We start from the raw sequence: 21,966 nt of genomic DNA, 5'->3' as shown, positions 1-21,966 counted from the left end.
TGAGTAAGAGTTGGAGCCCAAGAATAACTAGAGGGCAACGCCCTGTCCTAGGAAAAATTACAGAAAAGGAAAGTCCAATCAGTAGCTATTGGCCACAATGGCTAAAAACACTGCCCCCCAAAGTGCAAAATAAGTCAACCTCTCAATACGCATTGCTGGGAACAATACCAAACCAAACCCTAGAGGGCTGCTGCCTCCACACCCTGCTTGCGGGCTTTCCAGAGGCATCTGTTGGGCCACCGTGCAAAATGCCATTTGCATGGGTATGGTTTGAAGGCACATGGTTTCCGCTTTGCAGAAGCAAATCAGGCCTGGGTCTGGTCTGTGCCTGGATGGGATACCTCCTGAGAACCACATGCAAGCTGCCTTGGGTTCTAGGACTGGAAGAAAGGGAGGATATAAAGGTAGGCAAATGAATGAATAAAGAGAGAGGAGTTTTCAAGGAAACTAGCAGTTTTCAAGTTTCTTTCATTTCTAATCCTTAGATCAGTTATTTTCACATTGCTTTGTGATTTGCCTTCACGAAAACAGATCAGAATTCTAGCGTGCGCCGCTCCCGGTATACACAGTTTTGGATGCAACTTTGCCTAATACACACGTTTGCAAAGCAACTTCCCCTAATATGCATGCCTGTATATTATTTTCACTGATAGGTGTATTTTTATGCACACGTGACCCCACTTGCCCAGAGAACTGTGTTGCAAAATTCAGTGAGGTGTGAATTTTGCAAGATGGCTGTTTTGATTCACGTATTGTTTCAGAAAGTGCAATTTAGGTACTTTCACCTTTAAATGCAAACCAAACAGAATTTGTCCCTCATCCCTAATGGCCTCTCCCCCCTCCCCTCAGAAAAAGTAAAATACAGTTCTTCGGACATGTGCTGACATTTGACAGCCTTGCTTGCAAGTCCTTAGAAGACACTAATCCACAAAAATCTCTCACTATATCACTTGCCCACATATTTTTTAGGCACTCAGCAGTCTAAATGAGTGAAGCTTCTGCTGGAAGCAACCTCTTGTTTGCCATAGACGAGCCAAGGTGCTACATATGCCTGGGAAGCTATTGAGAAGAACGCTAGTCCTGATACACTATCTGTTTTCCTTTATAGAGAATTGTTGGGTTCCTCTTGGGCTGGAATGGGAGTTCGGACATTTATTGCTTTGTGAGTGGCTGTATATGATGTGGATAAACGAGTAGCTTTAAAAAGCAGCTTGCTTTGACAGTGACATTTGAGACAGGATTTCGAGGACAGGAGTGTAGCAGACTCATAATGAGTGTATCAGAACTAGAGATGTCAGAAAAGTCCATCGAAAATGGAAACAGAAATTGCTGGTGCCTGCTTATTCATCCCATGCCCATAATAGAAATTAAATCCATCAAACAGCAACATGTATTCGCCATTTTCAGCCCATAAAGTATATATAAATGAGCAGTTCCTCATCATTCATACTGTGTTTCCCTAGCATTTATAAGAAAGATGTGGAAACAAGTCCTTAACGACATTAAATCCATAAATTACTTAAATAAGTATGTTAAACAGTGCACAGCAAGGCAAGTAACATAATATTCAGCAGAAACTGAACTGCAGTGGAATGGAAACAATGCTGAATGTGACAAAGGCAGGTGGAAACAGAAATCACCCTCGTTCTTACATCCCTAATCAGAACACATGAAGATGCTTGGGAATCAGACCGTCTCCTCTGATTGGTGGGAGCTGCCAGCAGTCTCGGGTTTGGAGGTCTTTCCCAGAAATGTCTGTTTCAATGGAGATGCCAGAGGATGAATTTGGCTTCCTCCACACAAATCCTGTGCTCCAGAACTGAGCAGTGTGCCTGTCCCTCCATTTTTCTATCTCATCTCCCTTCCCCGTTTTTGCTCCCAATGTTGATGGGATTCAGTGTATACTTTTCACACGTCTTTGTGTTCTATAGTGAAGGTTTCTCACTTGACAATCATTTACAAGTGCATTACATAACATGCAATCAAAAAATAGATTCCTAATGATTTGATGTTGCTGAATAGGCTCAGAAAACTCTATGCGGTCTTCTGCTGAAGCTCAGGACATCCTCATTCTTGATCCGAGTCTTGCTTAACATGGTACCCTCTGGATGCTGCTGAACTCACAACTCCTGTTAGTCCCAGCAACAGTCAGCATGGCCAGAGGTCAGGGCTGATGATGGGAGCTGGGAGCCTAGCAAGATCCAGAGGGGCTGGGGAAGGCTGGGAGAAATAAAAACAATACACTGAGCCTCGGCAGAGAATAGAAGGATTTCCCACATTGTGGCTGCCATCCTTTGATCTTGGGGGCTCCATGGATGACTCAGTGCAACCAGACCAAAGAGACACAGCTCTGCTGCAGTAAGAGATTAATAAGAACCCAAGTCTTAGAGTCCTGCTGAACCAGGCCAGTGCCCCATACAGTCCAACATTCTGTTTTCACAGTGGCCGACCAGATGCCTGTGCGAAACCATAAAGCAGGACAACTCTCCCCTTTTGTGGCTTCCAGCAACTGGTATTCAGAGGCCTACTGCCTCTGACGATGGAGGGAGAACATCGCCGTCATGGCTAGTAGCTGCTGAAAGCCTTCTCCTCCATTAATTTGTCCAATTCTCTTTTAAAGCCAAAGTTGGTGGCCATTACTGCTTCCCGTGATGCGTTGTGTGAAGAAGGTATTTTATCTGCCCCGAATCGTGCATCATTCAGGATGTGCCATCCACTCTAGTGTTATGAGAGATGGACGCTAAAAGCTATGACACTAAAGGCTCAGCCCCTGGTATAGACCAGAGAACCTTAGGGTAACGGAGGACCACCATAAGTGACTTATCAGAAGCAGGTTGTCCTTAAGGCACTCAGTGCCCAAGTTGTTTAGGGCTCTGAGAATTAACGGAAGAACTTTGTTCCTGGTCCAGTAAGCAGACTGGTAGCGCCAGGACACATCAAAAGCTGCCGCCGAGCCTCTGTGAGAAAAGTGGGGTATAAATCTTCACGAGCAGCAAAACCGGCTCAATAAACAATATGTTGGCATGCTTTCATCTGTCCTCAGACAACTTTTTATCACAGCCCTGAAGGCAAACCTCCCCCACCTCCGGAGCAGGTTTGGCTGGGAACGCATTTTGGAGGACAAGCCCGGAGCCAGAAGACAGTCAGGCATGCAGGGACATGTTTAGAGGGAAGATGTGCATTGCAGACTCTGTGTGTGTGCGCGCACACTTAAGTGTATGTCTCAGAAACCAGTCCTTGTCAGGTGATTAAATCATTCCACTGCTGATTAATCACCTCCTTGTCTAACCAATTCATTGATTCCATTTTGATAAGGTTGCCTTTTTGACAAAAAAATTCCAACACAGAAGCCTTCTTTAAAAAAGAAAAAGCTTAACAAAAAAGGAGTTGTTTTTTTTAAAAAACCCACCACTCTGAGTTAGAATGAAACAATACCTTTAACAAAAATAGCCTCACAAAACTGGCATGTGGGTACTTAACACCAGCCCCACAAGCTAAAATTCAGCATCACAGAGTAGAATTGTACCTCAGCTACTGTATTACACATTTCAAAGCTTGCAAATGTGCTGCTGGATCAATCCTAAATTTGCTCAGAAGCAATTCTCACTGAGTCCAAGGGGGCTCTCGCTCAATTTAAATGACAAATTAAGTCTGTAGTCTTAGGAACATAAGAGGAGCCTGGCTGCTGGATCAGGCCAATGGCCCAACTAGTCCAATGCACTGTTTTTGCAGAGTCCAACCAGATACAAGCAGGACCTGGGCACAAGAACCCTCTTCTTTCCTGTGGTTTCCAGCAAGTTTAACCAGCCTTTTACAGTGGAAGCCGAGCACAGCAACTGTGGCCATTAACCACTGAAAGCCTATTCTCCACTAATTTCTCCAATCCTCTTTTAAAATCATCCAAGTTGGTGGCCATCACTTTCTCCTGCGGGCGTAGTTTAACTATGCGTTGTATGAGGAAGGACTTTCTTCTATCTGTCCTGAATCTTCCAACATTCAGCTTTATTGGACACCCACGTGTTTCTTAGGATTACGAAAGAGGGAGGAAAACTTTGCTCTACCCACGCTCTCCAGGCCATGCATAATTTTACGAACTTCTATCATGTCATCTCTTACTCGCCTATTCTCTAAGCTAGCATGTCCCAAATGCTTCAACCTTTTCATGTAGGGGAGTTCTTTATCTCAGTTGTTGCAAACATGGGGTTGCTCCCGGGTAAATGTCTGGGGAAGGGCCGAAGACCATCTGCTCTGTGTGCGGAAGGTCCCAGGTTTAAAACCATCCATTTCTTCACAACCGTGAGGAGTGAAATCTTACTACTGTACTTCAGAGACCCACAACAGCTCACTGGAGAGAGCATCTGCTCTGCATGCAGAAGGACCCAGGTTCAATCTCCTGGCAGGGCTGGGAATATCCTACCTGAAACCCAGAAGAGTCACTGCCAATCGATATAGACAATAACAAGCTAGATGGACCAACAGTTGCTCAGTATAAAGCAGCTTCCTATGTTCCTAAGTGACCTTCATTTCTGTTTATCAAAGATGCCTGCAGCCAAATAATTTGGCAGGTTGGTAAATATCCCCCCCAGTAAGTTTCTATACCTGTGAAAAAGACCCTTCCTAGACTCCAGAGGAGATGGTTATGCAAACAGTTCCCAACAGAAAACCCTTGCTTTAATGGGGACTACGGAAACCTCAGTACAAACACCCCGCTGCTGTGCAAAGTTATTTTAATTGCAACCAAAGTTTGTTCTGACTGCATCATCTGGGGTTAGGGAGCATGCGGCGAGGGGCACACCTATGTTCTCCTTTAATCCCAATGTGACCAAGATCTCCAGGGACAAAATTCTGGCAGGGACTGGGAGTGATACAAATAGGGTTTTTCTCTCTCCCTCCCTCCCACCAAAAAACCCAGAACTTGGCAAGTGACTGTTTGCTTTGTCTGACCTTGGGATGCCAAGGAAGGTGTCCAAAAACCCACAGATGCACTTTCTTGAAACATGTGTTTGATCCCTGGTAAGGTCAGCACTCAGGTCTTCAATGCCTACAGGAGAGCCTAGTGATTAAAGAAAGCCACAGGGGCTTCCTGCCATTCAAGGCTCATGCCCCTATTGGTTTTTATCCTGGCCGCCTGATTGGCCGAGCTTGCACCTAACACTAAACCATGGGCAAGAAGTTTTGTGCATCAGCTTCAGAGCTTGAGAACTTCCCTTCCACTCCTCAGGCAAGGCTGTGAGGAAACAGGAATTATTTGCTTTGGTTTTCAAATAACCATAGTTATTCACTATGCCCAAACCAGCATAAACTGTGGTTAGTCTTAACTATGGTTTAGAGCACTTTCCCCCAATTTCACTCCCAACTCCCACCATCCCTGACCACTGGCAATGCTGGCTGAGGTTGATGGGAGTCCAACAACGTCACAAGGACATAAGAAGAGCCAATGGCCCATATAGTCCTGTTCTTATAACCGGATGCTGTGGGAAACCCTAGAGGGTATGATGTTGGGGAAGGCTGGCTTAGTGAAAGAAGCCAGCTTCAACCTGTGGTTCACAGTCCTGGTTTGTTTGCCACTCTGTTTGGATTACCAAAGTGACTCAGCTTGGGTGGAATGAGTAACTGTGGTTAAGCGAGAGCTTCTGATCTGGTCCCTGGGGCTGCACCAGAAGCAAAGAGAGAGGGTGCTTGCCAAGGCCCATTCCCATGGCGCTGATCTGCGGTTGAGCATTACGTCCAAACACAAGCCATTGTTTGGAAGGCTCTGCATCAAACGTTGTGGCCTCAGGGCTGACCTGGCTGTCCTTGGCACAAGCGTCCCTTTGTCCCAGTCCCCACTTGGCACGACCCCACTTAACCTGCCCTCTGGCTCCTGCCCAACCTCCCCTCTTCCTCTTGCAAGCACGGCAGACGCCTCCTCTCAATTAAGACCTCAGCTCAGTTCACCCAGCCACAATCATTATGTCTTATACCGGCTGGTAAGTTGTTGTTGTTTTAAATATGCTTTCCTCAACCTAGTACTCTCCAGATGTTTTGGACTATAACTCCGATCAGCCCCAGGCAGCATGGCCCAATGGTTGGGGATGGTGGGAATTTGGAAACACCTGGAGGGCCACATTCTTCACATCTCTGACATAACAAGTTAAACCATTGGTCCATCCAGATAAGGATCATCTATACACTGACTAGCAGTGGCTCTCTGAGGTTTCAGACAGGAGTCTGTGGTTTGCCAGGTAAAGGTCCCAGGTCCTATACCTGCCACGTAGGAACACAGGAAGCTGTGTTCTACTGACTAAGAACACTGATCCATCTAGTACAGCATTGTCCACACGGACTGGCAGATGTTCCCCAGGCTGTCAGGCACAGAGTCTCTCCTGGTCCCTTCTGGAAATGCCAGGGATTGAGCTTGGGACCTGCATGCAGGGAGGGTTGGGAAGCCAGCATAGACATAATTGAGCTAAGGTTTCTCTGCACATAAGCAAGTTCCCCATGTTCTCATGGTGAGATTTAGGAAAAACAACAGAATAACAAAGGTTGGGGGAGTTTGATAACAAAAGATAAACTGAGTCAAATGAAAACCACCCTGGTGTTTTTTACCCAAACTCAAGGCCCATCTAAACAAGGTGGTCTGCACAAGCCTACAAAAGGTTGAGAGGCGAGAGGTTCAACAGCAGTGTTAGAAACTCAGATATATAAGCTAAGCACCAAACGCCTCCTTAAACCAGGGTTAAAAAGATACAGGGACCCCTGACCGTTAGGTCCAGTCGTGGACGACTCTGGGGTTGCGGCGCTCATCTCATTTTACTGGCCGAGGGAGCCGGCGTACAGCTTCTGGGTCATGTGGCCAGCATGACTAAGCCTCTTCTGGTGAACCAGAGCAGCGCACAGAAATGCTGTTTACTTTCCCGCCGGAGCGGTACCTATTTATCTACTTGCACTTTGATGTGCTTTCGAACTGCTAGGTTGGCAGGAGCTGGGACTGAGCAATGGGAGCTCACCCCGTCGTGGGGATTCGAACCACCAACCACAGAACTCTGGCTCTGTGGTTTAACCCACAGCACCACCACCTAAACCAGGGTTACTGTCACCAAAATGAAATGCCTAGTTGCCAATTTTGGGTCAGATGGCTCAAGTGTTGTATTTTTCGATACACCTTTTTGTTTCCTGAAAGTCATTCTGATTGTGCAGATAAAATATAATGGATAGAATTTTACAGGATGTGTTGCTAGTGTGTGAAAACAGTCAAGATCCAAGGATCCCCAGGCATGTACCTCCAGAGATGTCAGGCGCCATCCCGGCACCTGGGCATCTTCACTTGGTCGCATGTGGCCGATAGTCAGCTGCAAAATGTGCCTGGTGAATTCCAAACACTGTTCAACAGGCCTCCTGAGTGCGGCTATACTGAAGTCTGGGAGCCGCAACTGAGAAGGCCCTGCCTCACATGCTCAGCGACCCTGCTTTGGACAGTGTTGGAATGTGCAGCACAGACTCCCTGGCATATCTCAAGAGAGAAAGATATTCTCTAAGCCAGGGCTGGGCGACCTTCTTCAATGAGGGCCACAATCCTGCCTGGGCAACCTTCCAGGGGCCAAGTGCCATTGGTGGTCGTGTCCAGAGGACAAAATCGGTGGAGCAATGAATGAACATTTTAACTTTGTACCGTAGGCTAATTTCTACACCCCTCTTTATCTTCCATCAAGGAAAGCAAGAGGAATAATCAGAATCCAAGGAGTCACCCCAGATAGGGAAAAACATTTAAGGGGGGGCACGACGCAGGGGCTGGGGAAAGCTCTGAGAGATGTCAGAGGAGCACAACCGGACCCCAGGCCTGCATCCCCCACAGGTCTGGGTTACCCCATTCTTGCCTTAAGCATTATATATCTCTGCACAGTGAAACCCTGAAAAGATTCCAAGGAAAGCCATGGTTTCCAGGTGTGAAACACCACCACCACAAACTTGCACTAATTTTCATGCTTTGGGACAACATGAAGACTAGAAAACTATTGCAAACATGGTTAGGGAAAAATGAATAGGTAAACCACCACTTATTAGATAGGATTGATATGAATTTATAAAACTATGCACAGAATGGAGAAAACAGACAGGAGAAAGCTTTTCTCCTCCCTCTCTCACCACACTAGAACTCATGGATATTCAATTAAGCTGAACGCTGGAAGATTCAGGACAGGAAAAAGTGTTTCTTCGTGGAGTGCAGAGTTTATCTATGAATTCGGTCCCACAGGAGGCAGTGATGACCATCAACGTGGATGGGTTTAAAAGAAAAACTGACACAGTCACAGAGGAGAAGGCTATTAATGGCTACTAGTGATGATGGCCATGCTATGCCTCCATGGTAGGAGGCAGTACTGCTGTTCGATACCAGTTGCTGGAAGCCGCAAGAGGAGAGAGTGCTCTTGCGCTCCAAGTCCTACTTTCACGCTTCCCATTAGGGATGCTGGTTGGCCACTGTGAGAACAGGATGCTGGACTAAGATGGGCTGATGGCCTGATCCAGCAGGTCCTTCATCTGCAGGAGGTGCTGGTTTTAAAATCCCACAGAGGCAGAATCTGTGCCCTCCCCTTCCCCAAATCAGTTCCCCAGGAAGCTCCATGGGGGCTTGTAAAACCCTTGGGGAGCGCCAGCAGGCAAACAGGAGCGGTGAAGGTACCAAGAAAGCAATGGAGATGCAGAGCGAGGGGGAAGGAGGAGGGAGAGGCGAAAAAGTAGAATGTTGGAACAAAACCCAAGGGAGAGCCAGCTGATCCGACGCAGGCCTGGAGTCACAGCAATCTGAGAGAAATCAAGTAAGTCAGATTTATCCGTACAGATAGATTTGTGGCCTGCAAAGCTTCTGGGAATGAGGAGAGGCCACGTGGCTGACATGTAGGAGGCTGGACAGCATCTCACCCAAAGGGCTTTGGCATGCCGTTTATCTGGTTCTGTTTCAAGCTACACACACACACACACACACACACACACACACTCAGACTGTGCTCTGAGCGACCCATTGATTGCAAGAGGATGGGAGCTGCCTTATAGGTCAGACCGGAGTGGAGAATTTTGTTCAGCTTGAGGTCCACATTCACTCATGACCCATCTGCTGGGGGCCGCATGCCAGGGGCAGGGACAGCCAGAGGTAAAAATGGGTGGAGCAATGGTTGTATAGATTAGGCCAGTGTTTTCAAACCCTGGCTTCCCCGATACTGTTGGACTACAACTTCCATCACCCCTGACCATTGCCTAAGCTGGTGGTGGATTGTGGGTGTTGAAGCCTAACAGCATCCGAGGACTCGAGGTTGAAGAGTTCCATAGTGGGCAATGTTCCAGCCATGCAAAGGACAGGGGCTTCCACACACAAGCCTCTCTGTCCTCAATGCAGGCAAGGCACGAGACATGATCACAAGCTAAGGGTATATTCCAGCCAGGAAAAAGAAAAAGTTATGGCATGGGGAGGGGGGTGGTCTAGGGAGAGCCCCAAGGGCCAGAGAGAGAGGTGTGAAGGGCCATATTTGGCCTGAAGTTCCCCACCCTTGGCTCAGACTGAAAGGTCTACCTAGTCCTTTATCTAGTACTGAGCTACTAGTACTGGGCTTCTGACCAGAGAGGCCAGCTGGAAACCCACAACCACAACATGAAGGTAGTGGCCTTCTCTCTTTCTCGCTCTCTCTTTTGTTCACCTCCATCAAGTATCCGATGCATATACTGTGATACCTCGGGTTACATACGCTTCAGGTTACATACGCTTCAGGTTACAGACTCCGCTAACCCAGAAAGAGAGCTTCAGGTTAAGAACTTTGCTTCAAGATGAGAACAGAAATCGTGCTCTGGCGACATGGCAGCAGCAGGAGGCCCCATTAGCTAAAGTGGTGCTTCAGGTTAAGAACAGTTTCAGGTTAAGAACGGACCTCCGGAACGAATTAAGTACCGTATTTTTTGCTCTATAAGACTCACTTTTTCCCTCCTAAAAAGTAAGGGGAAATGTGTGTGCGTCTTATGGAGCGAATGCAGGCTGCGCAGCTATCCCAGAAGCCAGAACAGCAAGAGGGATCGCTGCTTTCATTGTGCAGCGATCCCTCTTGCTGTTCTGGCTTCTGAGATTCAGAATTTTTTTTCTTGTTTTCCTCCTCCAAAAACTAGGTGCGTCTTGTGGTCTGGTGCGTCTTATAGAGCGAAAAATACGGTACTTAACCCAAGGTACCACTGTAGAGAGGCAGACTGACTCTGTGCATGGATTTAAACTTATGGAACTCACTCCCACAAGGGGTAGTGATGGCCCTTGGGTGGCTTTAAAAGATTAGGCAAATTTGTGGAGAAGGCTAGCAGTGCCTACTAGCTATGACAGCTATGCTGTGCCTTCACAGCTGGAGCCGGAAATGCCAGTTCCTGGAAATTACAGGAGGGGAGAGTTGCTGCTGCACTCAGCCCTTACTTATGGGCCTCCCACTGAGCATCTGGATGGCGACTGTGAGAACAGGATGCTGGACCCGCCTGATCCAGCTACTCTCACGTTCTTATGATTTTCTCTAACTGCTGCCATTTCTGCGCTCCTTTAAGAAATCCAATTCTTCGATAAAGTCATCCAAGGGCAGTTGGTTACACACCACATTTCTGCATGGTGCACAAGCAACGGAGAGGGGGTAAAAGGTTCCCTTCAGTAGAATGGAGTCTTGAGCTGCCTTAACCCGTGTTGCGAGAAGCGTTCTAGCATGGGTGGGCTCTACGATTGGGTAATCAATGCGCATGCTGCCTTGGACCATTGCCAGCCAGCACAGCCAACAGTCGGGGATGATGGGAGTTGGAGAGCAGTACAGTGGTACCTCGGGTTAAGAACTTAATTAGTTCTGGAGGTCTGTTCTTAACCTGAAACTGTTCTTAACTTGAAGCACCACTTTAGCTTATGGGGCCTCCCGCCGCCGCCGGAGCACGGTTTAGGTTCTCATCCTGAAGCAAAGTTCTTAACCCGAGGTAATATTTCTGGGTTAGCGGAGTCTGTAACCTGAAGCTTATGTAACCTGAAGCGTATGTAACCTGAGGTACCACTGTAGTAGTTGGAGGGCCTGATCTCCCATCGCTGCTGCATATGATAGGGAAGTAGAGACAACCTCAGTTCAGATGCCTGTCTTGATACCAGTGCCCTGTCTGCCTAGCCCCCAAAGCCTAAGGATCCCCCCATTATTCATTGTGGCTTCTTTCTCCAGCCAATCAAACCCCTGCAGACAAAAGATCTTAATAAGTTCTTGAATGGAAAAAACGAAGGCTTTAGCAGACGCTCTTCTTTGGGTGATCAGGACCCTCTTAATTGCCTCTGTCCTGGGTTGCCACCACCACCACCACCAGACGTTCTCAAGATTTCTTCTCCTACATGACTCAAAGCTCCTCAAATCCTGAGTCTCAGCCTACAGATAAAGCCAGCAGCCAAGGTGCATGAAGATGAGGCTCTGTTACAGCCAACAGCAGGAGGGAGGGTCTTTGCGGAGCCCATTGCCTGTGCCCGTGGCAAAGTTTGTGTGGGAGACAGTGGGTGCAGTCGACATTCCTGGCTGCTGTTCCAATTTTGTTTTTCATTTTAATTAGCTGCTAAAGAAGAACTGCAGGCATTTAGGCCTTCTCCAGCAAGAGTCGTCAGCAACAAAAGATCCACAAAGATGCCGTTCTGCCCTGTTCCTACCCTTGCTGTGGTTGGCGATGGACTACAAGAGCAAATTTTACCTGCTCTGTCTGCTCCTCTGGGGGCCTACTGGGTTTCAATTAAGGGGCGGCAAAAAAAGGAGTGTTTCCCCACTGCAGTTTGCACTGGAAAGATGAAGAGATGTTTTCGAGTCCTTAAAATAATGTTACACACTCTTCCCCTTGGGGGTTTCATATGCCGTGCCCAGAAGGCTGCTGTCAGTGCCCCATTATTGTGCCATTCTGGGTGGTGGTAAATTTCTCTGCTTTCTTTTAAACACATTTACACCCTGCCTTTCCTTATTTAAAAACCCAATGAGGCTAATAAGATCAAAGCACAATTTGAAATATCCATTACAGAGACATTAAGACACTAAATACTGAACAACTCCACTCCCAATACCACCAGAGTAGCAGATCAAACCCTGAATAAAAAAATAAAATAAAGACAAAACAGCCATCTATGAGTCAAATGCCGTCTTTAAAAAAAGGAAGGTTTTGACTATGTTTTGGGTGAAACATGATTCCCTTGGGAGAAAGTTCCAGAGCCAAGGCACGGCCATGGAAAACACCCTCTTCCTGCTCCCAAGCCAGTGTATTCCAAGAAGTTGCCTCTTTCCCCATCTAGTTCCATATTGCCTACACTGATGGGCAGAGGCTCCCCAGGATTTGAGACCAGAGTCTTTTCCCAGCCCTACCTAGAGACTGAGTCTGCCTGGGACTATCCCTGTGAGTTATAGTCCTTTACCCAATAATAAACCAAGATTCCAGTCCTCATGTTTCTGAATAACAGGATGATTTAAGAAGCTGCCCTATAACAAATCAGTCAATTGGTCCATCTAGTTTGGTACTGTCTACACTGACTGGCAGCAGCTCTCTTAGGTTTTCCGAGAGGGTTCTCTACCAGGAGATGCCAGGGATTGAACCTGGGACCTTCGGCATGCCAAGCAGATGCTCTACCACTGAGCTGCAGCACTTTCAAGGATGTTGGGATCCACAGGAGGATCTGAACATTTGGTCCCAGAGCCTGACCGCTCCAGAGGCAGAAACATACTCTTTCAGCTACCACTTCCTCAAGAGAAGACCGTGCACTACTCCACTGCAAGCTTACAGCATGGTCATCTGCCATGTCTGTCCATCTATGAATTCTATTCTCGCTTGCTATTCATTCTCCGGAAGACAGCAAGTATATTATTTTCACCCCAGCAGCCAATCAGCTGCCCATGGGAATCCCACTTGCAGGGCACCTCCTGTCTGTCCCCAAAATTTGGCATTCTGGGGCTCACTGCCCCTGTTACGTGGAAAGCACCATCTACGTAGCATGCTGGCTAACAAGCTGTTGAAATACTTCTCTGCTCAGGACAGTTTCCATCCTGCTTTATCTTCAGCCTACAACAGACTGTACTGTACAAGATCATCGAGATTCCAAATTTCACAATCTTAAGAATCACACGGGTGCACGTGGTCCCTGCCTTTGGCACAGTTTCTTCTGCCTTGCTCTGAGCCCACCCTGCAGAGGTTATTGCCCCCACTGCACCCTCTGGGTCTGGGAAAGGGCTGCCGGTGCTGGCTCAATACTGTCAGCTCTCCCCCCCACCCACCACCACCATCAAAAGCTGCTCCGCCTCAGCTTCTCCGAGAGCGAAGCGGATGTCACTGCTGTTAAAAAAAAAATGAAATGAAAGAGAGATGCGTTTCGAGACAGGACATGCACAAAATGGCTGTCTCCCAAGACGAAACGTTTCCATACAATGCTATAAAAAGGACAATCGCCAAAAAAGGAAACCGGGACTTGACAGCCAGGCGGTCCGAGGAGCAGGACGGGGAGGAGAGATACGAGAAGATCAAGCTATCCCCAGCCACCCTTCTCAGACTGGCTCAGACCCTGCCTCTTCCTTCCAGTGCTTAGCCTGGCACAACACTCTCCCCCCCCTTCTCTTTCCGCACCCAACTTGGCAAAAAGAGATACTCTCCGCAGCAATTGTGCCTTGTGAGGAGAAGGAAAAGAAACTCGGCTTACAAACAAACCACAGCTTTCTTCCAAGGAGCCCGCGATCCAAATTCCACCGCGATCCATTGCAGTTGTTGGAGGGGGGGGGGAGGATTACAAATCACGTTCCCCAACGACAGCAAGACAACGGTTCTCAGAAAGTGCGTACGGAGAAGTGGCGATGAGAGAGACCTAGATGTCCCCAGACAAACCGGACTCTTGTTTTCGAAGGAAGCAGAGAGAACAGCTGCCGGCGCAGTTATCCGTAGGAGCCATTTCGGCGCAAGCTCATTGGAATGGCTCTCCCACCCCCACCCTGCATCTTCCTTACAGCTCATCGGAAGCAAATTATCCAAAGATGCTGGAAAGCTCCCCTTGTAATAAAGCAGCTCAGCCCGCAAGACACGGCAACAGCTCTCGGCATTAAAGTGGGCTTGTTGGATGCAGGAAACGACCTTATACCGACTACTTAGTTCAGTATTGTCAACACAGACCTGCAGCCGCTCTCTGAGATTTCAGAATGGAACATTCTCAGCCCTACTCGTGGGGTGCCAGGAACTGAATCTGGGACCTTCTGCATACAGAGAAGATGCTTGAACTACAGTCCTTCCCCATAACATAGGAACGTAAGATGCAGCCTTATACCAAGTAAGACCAGCCGGGCTCATCTAGCTCAGTACTGCTGACACTGACTGGCAGCGGCCGTCTGGGGTTTTAGACTGGGGACATTCCCACCCCTGCATGGTTTCTCCCAGAGGAACATCTGAGGTAGGGCAGGGAGGATCAAGCAAGCAAAATGAACAGAGGACGGATGGGTTAAATTTTGGCTACCTGGGATTTGAAGGAAGTGAAATCATTTGAAAGGAACAGTACATGAAATTTGACTACCTAGCTGCATACAGAGGGCAGTTTATCCTGCTTCAAAAGGTATACACAGTATACACTTCACATCCATGAAAGAACTTGGGGGAGTCTCCACAGCATTTTCCTATGTATGGCCACATTAATCCTTACGCCAGCCCTTTAAGGCAGTCCAACACACAATGGAAAACATCTCAACCCAGTGTGCAGGGTGAAGCTGGCAAATTCCACACTGGGGAAAAGGGACGAAAAGACAATGACGAAGAACACAATGCCATCTCTCTCTCTCTCTCTCTCTCTCTCTCTCTCTCTCTCTCTCTCTCTCTCTCTCTCACACACACACACACACACACACACACACACACACACCAAGTTTATAAAACTATGGATGGAGAAATTTTGGGGTTTGGGAGTCACCCCACAAAACTGACTAGCAGCAGATTCCAAGCACCCAAAGGAAGTACTTGTTGCATGCGGCACCGAATTAATCTACGGAACTCACTGTCACATGACAAAGAGAGTGTGCTTACACAGAAGGTGCCAGGATTAGTATCAGGCATCACCAGCTAAAGAGGATCAGGTAACAGAGGGAAGACCTTTCTCTGCCCAACACCCTGGAGAGTCGTTGTTACTCAGAGTAGCCACTATTGGGCTAGAGGACAGCTTCCTTGGGCTCTGTTTGTGGCGATGGATATTAGCCAAAGGAACTGCGGGAGTAGAGCAGCCTATCAATACCTACTGGCCTTGACGGCTGTAAGCAACACCTGCATTGTTCAGAGGCTGCCTAATACTGAATACTAGTTGCTGGGAGGGGATCCATTGGCAAGGGGGGGTTGTTGGGCCTTTAGGGGAACAGCAGGCACTGGATGAAGTGAACTAGCAGGGCTTCCCTTGCATTATTATCCCCTGTGGGGTGGGGAAACATAATAATAATAATAATAATAATAATAATAATAATAATAATAATAATAATAATTTATTATTTATACCCCGCCCATCTGGCTGGGCCTTCCCAGCCACTCTGGGCGGCTTCCATAGAAACCAAAAATACAGTAAAATATCACACGTTAAAAACTTCCCTGAACAGGGCTAACTTAAGATGTCTTCTGAATGTCAGGTAGTTGTTTATCGCTTTGACATCTGCTGTATATATAATAAGCTATATACAATTATGCATGGTGTAGAGAAAGTGAAATACTTCTTTCTATCCACTTTCTCTACACCATGAATTATTGCATATATTTATTTATCATTGTATACACCTCTTACTCCTAATACTAGAACTCGGGGACAGCCAATGAAGCTGTTGGAAGATTTGGGATGAAATGAACTACTTTTTCCATGCAAAGCACAGTTGAACTATGGAATTCACTCCTGCAAGAGGTACTGCTGGGCGCCAACTTGGATGGCTTTAAAAGAGATTTAGACAAATCCACAGAGGATGCGGCTATCAGTGGCTGCCAGCCGTGATGGCTATGTTCTCACTCCACCGTGGGAAGGAAGGAGGCCTCTGGTTATCAGCAGCTAGGAACCGCAAGCGGGGGAGAGCTGCTATTGCTCAGCTCCTGCCTGAGGATTTCCCACAGGCTCTTGTTATGTTTCTATTGCAGGTGAGGGGAAAGCAGTTTGCTAAACAAAAGCCAGCTTTGCCCACAGGCCAGTCAAAGGGCTTCCTAGCAGAGGGTAAACATTTTTATCGGGGACCTCCCAGACTCACGGCTCACCTAACTCTACTTGGGTTCTCACATCAGTTCTTGCAGTTCTCTTGTCCGGAGACGGCAAGAGTCAGAATGGAGTGTTCAGGAGGGGGTTTCTTAATGACCACCCCTTAGACCCTGCGCCATTTCAGGCTGCAAGCGAGGGACAAATGCCCACGCCCCAAACATCAACCCAAGCCCCAAACAAACACCTATACTTCCCCAAAGTATAAATCTAGAACAGCAAGGAGCCTGGCCTCCTTCCTTCCCAGGAAGGAAGCTCCTTGCTGCGTTTTTTTTCTACTTGCAAGGAATATCTTTTTGTGCTTTAAATGCAGGGGAGGGGATCTATGCTTTCCCAGACTTGTAGTCTAAAAAACGTTACAGTCTGTTCTACCAGCTTAGGGTTCTTAACCACATTACTCTACAGAACAGGCCTGGTTTATAAGGTGGTGGCTAAAAAAAAAAAAAACCTGGACTGTGCCAAGTCAGATTGAAGGGAGTGGATTACATCTTGGAAAGCTTTTTACATGGCAGGGGGAATAAGCACAGCCAGGGAAGGCTGGGCTGGAACTTTTCCTCTGATACAGTCATTTCTGATGCTAGGTGCCTTTCATTTTTAATAAATGAATGGGGAATGCTTGAAAGCAGTAGCCCCTGCTTGCAATCCAGAGTGGTACAGTCTATTCTACCGGCTCAGGATTCGACCACCTAACTCTGCTCCATCAGTAGGCCAGGGAGCACAGGCCAGTCCTCTAACTCCCACTGGTGGAGAGCGGAGAGGAGGGAGAGCGAAAGGAAAGGCAGGAGAGCAACTGCAGACAACATTCAGAGAAGTCCTTTCACTCCCACTGAAACAAGGAGTCTCAAGTGGATAGAGTTGTCCCTTGGGGGCACACAAAGTTCTGTCGGGGGCTGCCTTATACCAAGCCAAACCATTGCCTGCCCGGCTTAGTACTGTTTAACCTTATTCTCCAGATTTCAGAATAGAGTCTTTGCAATTCGTAAGTGGAGATACTGGAGGTCTGAAAATGGGATCTTTCTTACGGAAAGCACATGCATTTTAGGTCTGACTTCATTTAAATTTCAGCGCCTCAAACAAACGACGCTGCCTTTTACAGAGTCAGATCGTTGGTCCATCTAGCTCAGTACTGTTTACATGCCTGGCAGTGACTCTTCAGGGGTTCAAGAGGGGTGCCTTTCCCAGCCCCTAACTGGAGATGTTGGAGATGGAACCCGAGACCCTTTGCATGCGAGGTGCCTGCTCTGCCACTGAGCTACAACTCCTTCCGGCAGTCACCTAGGGGCTTTAACTTGGTACTTTACCAGCACCAACCATCTCCATGCACCATAGAGGGTTAAAGCTCATCATCAATTGGTGCTCGCCATGATAACTCAGCAGAACCACCAGGTTTAGCAGCGATATTCCTTCAAATGCTTGGCAACGACCACAGTCAAACAGAAGGTGCTGCCTTCATGTGCGGATGTGGTCTTCCCAGAAGGGCCTGGCAGGCCGCTGTGAGGAAAAAGGGATGCTGGGCAAGAAGATCCACTAGGGCTACTCCTCCATTGCTGACCATGTCTAGCTGGGGCCGATGGAAGTCCTTTGGATGGGAGTCCTTTGGAGATTCCACATCCTTTTGAGAAAGGGTGAGATATATTCAGAGCGGGTAAGCTGATCAGATGTGATTTTTCACAATAGCTATATGGAACCTTTAGGTTCAGAGGCAGTTTACCTCCAGTACCAGTTCCAGGCTTGTATTTGTGTCTGTCACAGGTACAGGAATGGGCTATGGCCTTCATGGGGCCTTCCCAGAGGCCACTGCTCAGCCCCTGTGGGAAACAGAATGCCCAAAGGGACAGATCCAGGGGTCTTCTTATGCAGTGGAGGGTGGTCAACTTGGGCAAACCTTGCACAGCCCCACCAACCTCTATCTGCCCTCAGCCAGCCCTCACCTACCTGCTTACAACAACCAGTCCAGGCGGTAGCCCTGCCTGCCAGCTTCTTGGTCTCAGTGTTGACCCTGGGCTCCTGGTTTTCCACCCCATCAGTCCCAATGAGCACCAGCCACCACTGAGCAGTCTGCCAGCAAAGGAAGCCCCACTGTGTTCACTGTAGGATTACAGCCTGCCCTTGGCTTTGCCTCTGGTTGGTTCTGGCTCCAGGTACGGTTGGCCTCTCTGCCTTCTGCCCTGCCAGTCCCAACAGGCATTAGCCGCTCCTGATCTTAGGGGCTCGGGTTTCATTTCAGCCATGGACAGAGAGGAAGGCTTTGAGCAAGAGCAAGCTCACAACTCTTCGTTCCCATTGAATTCGGTCCCCCTGGGCGTGAATTTTCACCTAGCGCTTAGCTACTGAAACCTCGCAGCGCGTAAAGACATACACTGAGCAGGTACAGAGTGCTGCCTTTCTCCCTGCCAACAGAGAAACCCCTGCTGGCCAACACACCTTTGCGGCTTCTCAAAGCGGAGGCTGCAAAAAACCAAAATAAAACAAAAAAACCCCACACCAGTAAAACAAAACATAAACATGGGATACCTTCATGCCGGAGCTGACCCACCACAGTGGCACATCCCTTTCGATGCCACAAACAAACCGAAGCAGACAACATTATTAAGAAGCAGGTGATGAAAGCCGCTCCGCGATAGCAACCGAAAGCAACATCACCAAACGAAATCTTTGACTCAGAGGGATGTGGAGGAATCCAGGAACCTTTCATGCCTCATTTGTCGAATTTAGTGGATCAGTTCGTAGAGAGATGAAAGAGAGGGCAATATTTTTTTTTAGGGGGTGGGGAGTGCATTTGTAAGTTCCTCTCCCCCTCCCTTCTGCAAGGAAAGGTGGCAAAGAAATCCTCCAGGAACACTGGCTTGCTTAGAAGCTGTGAGGTTTTTTCGCTCTTTCTTTCAGCGAGAGGGTAGAGGAAGTTTTTAATTTTTTTACGGGGGGGGGGGGTAATATAAGCCATCAGCATTAACTCGGTGATCACTGTAAACAGAATGAAAAAAGAGGGGTGGGGGGGATAAAAGGAGGTTTAAGAGACCAGCCTCTCTCTCTCTCCTCTCCCCCGACTCTCCTCCCGTCAGCCTGAGTGACGCAGACTCCCTTATATAATAGGCTGCGATTTCCTAGACCGCAAGGAAGGCCTCTCTCTCTCTTCTCTCCCCCCCCCCCACATGCCGCTTCCACCTCCCTGCCACTGCTTTGTGCTCGTCGTATAAGCTCCACACACGCGCAAACGCGTCTCCCAGCCCTTGGCACCGTGCCAGCGCGCTCCCTCGTCAGCTGGCTGCCTCCATTCACAGAGTGGGGTTGTAGCTGACATGAAAAGGAAGGGGGTGGAGATGGAAAGGGGGGGAGAGAGAGACGGGGGAGAGAGAGAAGGTTCGGGTATTCGATCAAACTATCAGCATGCCAGAGAGACAATAGAATGCCTTTGCCACATTCTCCGAAATAAGCCACCTTCCTGCCGCCTCCTCCACTGCCGCCCGTGCCACCCCCAGCACAAAATATATTCTTCCTCTGTGGCTCCAGACCGGTAGCCATGTGAAAAAAAGGGGGGGCAGGGAGGGCGAAAGGCAAAAATCAATGAATTAATCCATGATCGCATTTAGACAAGACAGTAAGGGTGTTTTTAAAAATAAATAAATAAAATAATAAATAAAAATACAAAACCCGACGTTTTCGAGAGCGATGAAATTTTTTTTTGGGGGGGGAGAAAAGGACTTAGCTAATCCCTAAAGAACCTTTTGTTTGAATAATAATTTTAAAAAGAGATTTTTTTTTTTTAAGGCAGTTTTAAAAAAAGGGAAAAAAGGGAGGAATATACTTACAGGTAGCGTGTTCCCACTCCCTCCCCGACTTGTCAAGAGGAGGGGAGAGACAGACAGATGGAGGGGGAGTCGGTTCGCCAGCCCGCGAGGAGGGTAGGGGGGAAAGCCAGGGTGCTTTTTCACCAGAAGCCCCCTCGGTGGAACATGGACGGCCGCGGCGTGCCATCCCCCTCCAGGGACCTGCCGGAGCCCAGTCGTGGAACGGGCACGTCCCTGCCAATCATCTGTGGTGCCGTTATATTAAACAAAAGAAAAGGGGGGGATGCTTACTTTTACCCATGATGCTTAGCGGGGGCAGGGGAAGGGAAGGGGAGAGAAGAAGAAAAAAAAAATAAAACCAGTTGCAGCCGGTTTGTAACCTCAGGACATGGAATTATCGCTTAAGAAAAAAATAAATAAATATAAAAATTAAGTTGGTCGTGGCATCGGAGGCAGTCAGCTGCGTGGCTTGTGCGGGCGCCCCCTCTTCCCCTCCCTGCCTCCCCCCCTCGCAAGGATCCCATCATCAGGTCTCTCTCACGCTCTCGCTGGGTTGCCCCCACTCCTTAAAGCGTATCCTGGCACCTAGCCAAACTTTGCCTCTCCCATTCATAAGCATTGGCTTCCAAGGGTCTTTTAACCATTTAGCTGCTGAGAATAAGTTCCCTGGGTGGGTGTGGGTTGGCTGGCTGTTTTTTTTTTAAAAAAAGATGTCCCGTCAGGAGGCACCTTTGACCTGAAGCACCCAAGGTAGAACATCTCGTGAAGAGGGGAATCAAGCAAAAATAGGAAGGTCTAACCAATGCACAGCTTATTATTGTAAAAAAAGAAAAGAAAAAGAAAAAGGTGCGCAATATTGTGAGAGGGTGAAAGAGAACTCAAGTAAGGGAGAAGCCTTGGCACACTCACCCACCCCTCACAGCTGTATACTGGTCACAAGATGTGTCACGGGTGCTCAGTTGAGTATGATGGGTCAAAAACCTGCCTCCGAAATCTGCTGTTGCAAAACGCCTTGTCAGCTGGGAGCTGCAGATGCCATCTTCCAACCCAAGGCCAACTATGACGACCTAAGTGCTAAAAGTGTCAAGGCCAGCGCACTCTTGGTTCTTGCTACAAGGCCACGCGAGGTAGGCCGGAAAGCCATGTAGACATGCTAACCAAGATAACCTCCTCAGCTCAAATTTTCCCGGGCCGCCTCCAAGACTGGTTTCGGCCATTGGGCAAACCGCTCTGTCTGACGGTCTCTGAACCAATTTTTGCTGCTAGGCTCCAATGCTCCGAGGCGGCCTGCCCTCAGCAGGTGCTATTGGAGGAATGATTGCAGTGATGAGTGCTCCGACAGACACATCTCTTTCCCCAAGGCTTCCACATGCCCAAATGCAAACAGAGCAAACAAACCAGGAAATCTGATCAACATGCCCTGTCTGGCCAGACTCTTTGCCAACCTACCATTGACTGGGTCTATCTGGGCCATTGGTCAGGGTGGAAGGTCAGGGGCGTAGTCCCAGTCCAGTCCTTAGGAGCACTTTGGGTATTAAATGGAAGTGGCTGGCACTCTAATAGCATTATGCCAGGAATATCAGCCTTTCACCATAGAGTTGTAAAGACAGAGCAACATGCTTACCATACCATCTTGAGATTCATGGCGGCTTTCAATTTAGTACCCAAAGTTCAGCCTACACATTGCTCAGGTCTTTTTTCCTTGTTTCTCCGTCAACTGTGGGGGAACTTTAGGTTTTCAGGACATTGCTGAACTATAACTCCCACCAGCCCCTACACCCATGGGCAACGGTGAGGGATGATGGAAGTCATAGTTCAGCAAATTCTGGAAGGTGAAAGGTTCCCCACATCCGTTCTATGTTGAAGAGAATTTATCCATGGTAGATAAGCCACCAGCCTCCCACCCTCACAAGGTTCAATCACAAATATGTCCAGACTAATCCAAAC

The 21,966-nt window shown here is 48.1% G+C and overlaps 1 protein-coding gene across 5 annotated transcripts in view; it reads right to left on the bottom strand.

The window, feature by feature from the left end:
• GATAD2B (GATA zinc finger domain containing 2B) overlaps positions 1–21,966 on the bottom strand; it is a 65,010-nt gene that overhangs the window by 24,641 nt on the left and 18,403 nt on the right. The window contains exon 1 of one of the 5 annotated variants that reach the window (XM_081891478.1): positions 20,041–20,295. The exons of 1 other annotated variant lie outside the window; for it this stretch is intronic. Coding sequence is in view for 3 of the 4 variants with exons in the window: in XM_081891476.1 (XP_081747602.1) it covers positions 13,679–13,986 (308 nt within the window). In the remaining variant the exon portion in view is untranslated. Of the gene's footprint in view, positions 1–13,678; positions 14,119–20,040; positions 20,296–21,966 lie in introns of those variants that run through there. 3 more of the 5 variants (XM_081891476.1, XM_081891475.1, XM_081891474.1) reach the window with 3 other exon arrangements.

Source organism: Podarcis melisellensis, assembly GCF_964234715.1.
Source record: "Podarcis melisellensis genome assembly, chromosome: 16".
In the NCBI taxonomy this organism is placed as follows: domain Eukaryota; kingdom Metazoa; phylum Chordata; class Lepidosauria; order Squamata; family Lacertidae; genus Podarcis; species Podarcis melisellensis.
Note: the sequence above shows the minus strand (reverse complement) of the source record. Positions and strands in the feature narration are given on the sequence as shown.